At 62.9% G+C, this 5000-nt stretch overlaps 1 protein-coding gene across 1 annotated transcript; it reads right to left on the reverse strand.

Annotated features, from left to right (window-relative positions):
- Nucleotides 1-3450: 3450 nt before the first annotated feature.
- On the reverse strand, nucleotides 3451-4398 carry LOC135159569 (uncharacterized). Its single transcript, XM_064115590.1, has one exon. It carries the CDS (start codon nucleotides 4396-4398, stop codon nucleotides 3451-3453), a length of 948 nt encoding a protein of 315 aa, XP_063971660.1.
- Nucleotides 4399-5000: the final 602 nt, after the last annotated feature.

Consider the following 5000-nt stretch of genomic DNA (forward strand, 5'->3'; position numbering starts at 1 on the left):
CCCCGTAGGTCGAGCCCAGGCACCCGCTCTTCCTCTCCGACGTCGGCAGGGGCTCTTGAGCGGGACACAGCCCACCTCCAGTCCGCTAGCCCCCCGTACGTCGAAGCCAGTCACTCGCACTACTTCTCCGACGTCGGCAGGGGCTCCTGAGCGACAGCCAGCCCAACACCAGTCCACTAGCCCCCCGTACGTCGAGGTTAGGCACCCGCTCTTCCTCTCCGAGGTGGGCAGGGGCTGTTGAGCGACACCCAGCCCAACACCAGTCCACTAGCCCCCCGTTCGTCGAGGTTGGGCACCCGCTCTTCCTCTCCGAGGTGGGCAGGGGCTCCTGGGCGACAGCCAGCTCACCTCCAGTCCACTAGCCCCCCGTACGTCGAAGCCAGGCACTCGCCCTACTTCTCCGACGTCGGCAGGGACTCCTGAGCGACAGCCAGCTCACCTCCAGTCCACTAGCCCCCCCGTACGTCGAAGCCAGGCACTCGCACTACTTCTCCGACGTCGGCAGGGGCTCCTGGGCGACAGCCAGCTCACCTCCTGTCCACTAGCCCCGCGTACGTCGAAGCCAGTCACTCGAACTACTTCTCCGACGTCGGCAGCGGCTCTTGAGCGACAGCCAGCCCACCTCCAGTCCACTAGCCCCCCCGTACGTCGAAGCCAGGCACTCGCACTACTTCTCCGACGTTTTCAGGGGCTCCTGAGCGACAGCCAGCCCAACACCAGTCCACTAGCCCCCCGTACGTCGAGGTTGGGCACCCGCTCTTCCTCTCCGAGGTGGGCAGGGGCTCCTGAGCGACAGCCAGCCCAACACCAGTCCGCTAGCCCCCCCGTACGTCGAAGCCAGTCACTCGAACTACTTCTCCGACGTCGGCAGGGGCTCCTGAGCGACAGCCAGCTCACCTCCAGTCCACTAGCCCCCCGTACGTCGAAGCCAGTCACTCGAACTACTTCTCCGACGTCGGCAGCGGCTCTTGAGCGACAGCCAGCCCACCTCCAGTCGGCCAGGGCCCCGTACGTCGAGGTTAGGCACTAGCCCTTCCACTCCGGCGTTTTCAGGGGCTCGTGAGCGACACCCAGCCCAACACCAGTCCACTAGCCCCCGTACGTCGAGGTTGGGCACCCGCTCTTCCTCTCCGAGGTGGGCAGGGGCTCCTGGGCGACAGCCAGCCCAACACCAGTCCACTAGCCCCCCGTACGTCGAGGTTGGGCACCCGCTCTTCCTCTCCGAGGTGGGCAGGGGCTCCTGGGCGACAGCCAGCCCAACTCCAGTCCACTAGCCCCCCCGTACGTCGAAGCCAGTCACTCGAACTACTTCTCCGACGTCGGCAGCGGCTCTTGAGCGACAGCCAGCCCCCCTCCAGTCGGCCAGGGCCCCGTACGTCGAGGTTAGGCACTAGCCCTTCCACTCCGGCGTTTTCAGGGGCTCGTGAGCGACACCCAGCCCAACACCAGTCCACTAGCCCCCCGTACGTCGAGGTTGGGCACCCGCTCTTCCTCTCCGAGGTGGGCAGGGGCTCCTGGGCGACAGCCAGCCCACCTCCAGTCCGCTAGCCCCCCGTACGTCGAAGCCAGTCACTCGCACTACTTCTCCGACGTCGGCAGGGGCTGTTGAGCGACGGCCAGGCCCCAGTAGGTCGAGGCCAGGCACTCGCTCTACCTCTCCGACTCGGCATCGACACCCTGGCCAACTCCAGACGGCCAGGGCCCCGTACGTCGAGGCCAGGCACTCGCTCTTCCACTCCGAGTTCGGCAGCGGCTCCTGAGCGACAGCCAGGCCAACAGCAGTCCGGCAGCCCCCCCGTACTTGGAGGTTAGGCACCCGCTCTTCCTCTCCGAGGTGGGCAGGGGCTCCTGGGCGAAGGCCAGCCCACCTCCAGTCCGGCAGGGCCCCGTACTTCGAGGTTAGGCACCCGCTCTTCAACTCCGAGGTGGTCAGGGTCTCTTGAGCGACAGCCAGCCCACCTCCAGTCGGCCAGCCCCCCGTACGTCGAGGCCAGGCACTCGCCCTTCCACTCCGACGTTTTCAGGGGCTCCTGAGCGACAGCCAGCCCACCTCCAGTCCGACAGGGCCCCGTACTTCGAGGTTAGGCACCCGCTCTTCAACTCCGAGGTGGGCAGCGGCTCTTGAGCCGGACACAGCTCACCTCCAGTCCACTAGCCCCCCGTACGTCGAGGTTAGGCACCCGCTCTTCCTCTCCGAGGTGGGCAGGGGCTCCTGAGCGACAGCCAGCCCACCTCCAGTCCGACAGGGCCCCGTACTTCGAGGTTAGGCACCCGCTCTTCAACTCCGAGGTGGGCAGCGGCTCTTGAGCCGGACACAGCTCACCTCCAGTCCACTAGCCCCCCGTACGTCGAGGTTAGGCACCTGCTCTTCCTCTCCGAGGTGGGCAGGGGCTCCTGAGCGACAGCCAGCCCAACACCAGTCCAACAGGGCCCCGTAGGTCGAGGCCAGGCACCCGCTCTTGATCTCCGAGGTTCGGCAGGGGCTCGTGAGCGGGACACAGCCCAACACCAGTCGGCCAGGGCCCCGGAGGCAGGTCCATGGAATTGGGCTGTGTCTGCCGGGGGCTTTTCTTTTTTTCTGAAATAAAAACTTTATCTTTATTCTTATTTCGACAGGATGTCCAGGCCGCCAGTCCTCCGTGCGTCGAGGCCAGGGCGTCGCTCTTGCAATCAAGAGTTGTCCGAGGCCTGAGAGCGGGAGACATCCGAACAGCATGCCGACAGGCCCCCGGAGGCAGATCCATGGAATTGGACTCTGTCTGCCGGGGGCTTTTTTTTGTTAAATTTATAATTTCATTTTTATTTCGACAGGATGGCCAGGCCAGCCAGGATTTTATGTGGTAATACGTCATGCCCTTCCTGTTCGAATGAAATTGTTACACTATACTGAAATGCTGATAAGACAATACAGGGGGAATGCAGTGATTTTTGGAGCTGATATGTGAATTATACTACATGCAGATTATTTGAATGAAATTTGTAATTGTACGCGATGGGTGGACACATCTTAGAACATTTTTCTTTGGTGGTAATACAGTAACTATTTTTTTTTTTTGTTAAAAAAGGTACCATTGATTGCAACGTGTGATTAAAATCTTTTTGGACACAATACAGTAGTTTTTCGGAAAGTGTGTCATTACTTCATGCTTGATTCTGAAATGATTTTTTTTGAAATACTGAACTGCCTTCAATGAAACTTTGATTACACACCTCTAATTCAATTCTTTTGGGATTCAACATGCTAATACTTCATGCTATTATCATGGGAAGGAAATTTTCAAACTGCGATGAAATGCAAACAACACACATGCATTTTAAACCTCTTTGGAGGCAGCACAGTACCTTTTTGTAATGTATGTGAACACTTCTGGCTGCTCACCGGAGATTCCGACCGGCAGAACTCGACGCAGCGGGCCGAGAGCGCCCCGCATGCCGGGCCGACCCTCCCGCTCACCCACGCAGGAGATGGCGGGAGATTGTGACGGGCAGATCTCGACGCAGCGGGCCGACAGCGCCCCGCATGCCGAGCCGACCCTCCCGCTCACCCACCCGGGCGTCGGCAGACGATTCCGACCGGCAGATCTCGACGCAGCGGGCCGACAGCGCCCCGCATGCCGAGCCGACACCCCCGCTCACCCAGCCAGGAGTCGGCAGGAGATTCTGACCGTCGGATCGGCCGACAGCGGGGGAAGGGGCCGGGGGTCCGCTCGCCGGACTGTTTCCCGCGAGAACGGGGTCGTCCGAGGGCGCAGGCTCCCCGCGGTGGGCACCATCGGATTCGCCGTCCTCGGTTTGCCCAGGGCGGCCCGAGCCCTCCGCCGCTGCGCCGTCGGGTCGTCCGGTGTCGCCCTCGGTGTGAATTTCGCATTGACTTGCGTGTTGTAAGCGGTGTTTATCGGGAGGGGTCTTTCGTCCTGCTGCCAGGGGGTCAAGCGGGGACGCAGGGTCCCCGGGGTGGGTACCATCGGACGCGGCGTCCGGGGTTTGCCCCGGGTGGGCCGGGTGCCGGGGCGGCCAGGGCCCGGCCTTCGATTTTCCACGGGCGGGTCGGGCCGGCAGCGGCACCCACCTCGACCGGGCGGCTGGGCTCGGCGGGGAAGGAGCAGGGGGCCCGCTGGGCGGATTTTTTCCAGCGGAGACGGGGTCACCCGGGGATGCAGCGTCCCCGGGATGGGCACCATCGGACGCGGCGTCCGGGGTTTGCCCGGGGTGGGCCGGGTGCCGGGGCGGCCAGGGCCCGTGCTTCGATTTTCCACGGGCGGGTCGGGCCGGCAGCGGCACCCTCCTCGACCGGGCGGCTGGACACGGCGGGGAAGGAGCCGGGGGGCCCGCTGACCGGATTTTTTCCAGCGGAGACGGGGTCTTCGAGGGAAGCAGGGTCCCCGGGGTGGGCACCATCGGACGCGGCGTCCGGGGTTCGCCCACGGCCGGCCGGGCCACCCGCCGCCGGGCCGGGCTTCCGCTGCTGCGACGCCTTCTCGTCCGGTGTCAGCCTGGATTCGGGGTAAAATTCGTATTGACTCGCGTGTTATAAGGGGTGTTTTGGGGGAGGGGTGTTTGGTCTCCGGAGACATATATAGGGAAGGGGTGTTTCTTGGAAATTCGGCTGCTTTTCGCCCTTCAGCGGGATTCGGACGCCCTCCGCCGGAGACGGGCGATGGGAAGGTCCCTCCGGCCGCTGAAAACACCCTCGTCGGGAGAAAAAAACGGATTTTTGGGCCAACTTCCGGTTTAGGATTTTGTACAGCGCCGTGAATGGAAAAAGGAACTGGCGCACGATCTGGAGGGTCGAAAATCCCTATTGAAACGCGTGTTGTAGCGTCGTTTTAGGGGGAGGGGTGTCAGACCACCCGCAGGATATATGAGGGAGTGGTCTCGAGCGATCGAGCACTCTCGTGAAAAACACACGTAGTACTACGTTATAGGCATGAGGCCCTCGCACCGGCCCGCAAGAAGAACCCCGGTCGTCCACGGAACCCCGGGAGGTCCTTGCGGCCAGG

This window comes from Lytechinus pictus, unplaced genomic scaffold (assembly GCF_037042905.1).
Source record: "Lytechinus pictus isolate F3 Inbred unplaced genomic scaffold, Lp3.0 scaffold_267, whole genome shotgun sequence".
In the NCBI taxonomy this organism is placed as follows: domain Eukaryota; kingdom Metazoa; phylum Echinodermata; class Echinoidea; order Temnopleuroida; family Toxopneustidae; genus Lytechinus; species Lytechinus pictus.

Bases quoted from the DNA above. Each gene is read 5' to 3' on its own strand.
- LOC135159569 (XM_064115590.1), bottom strand. From the start codon at position 4,398: ATGGTGCCCACCCCGGGGACCCTGCTTCCCTCGAAGACCCCGTCTCCG.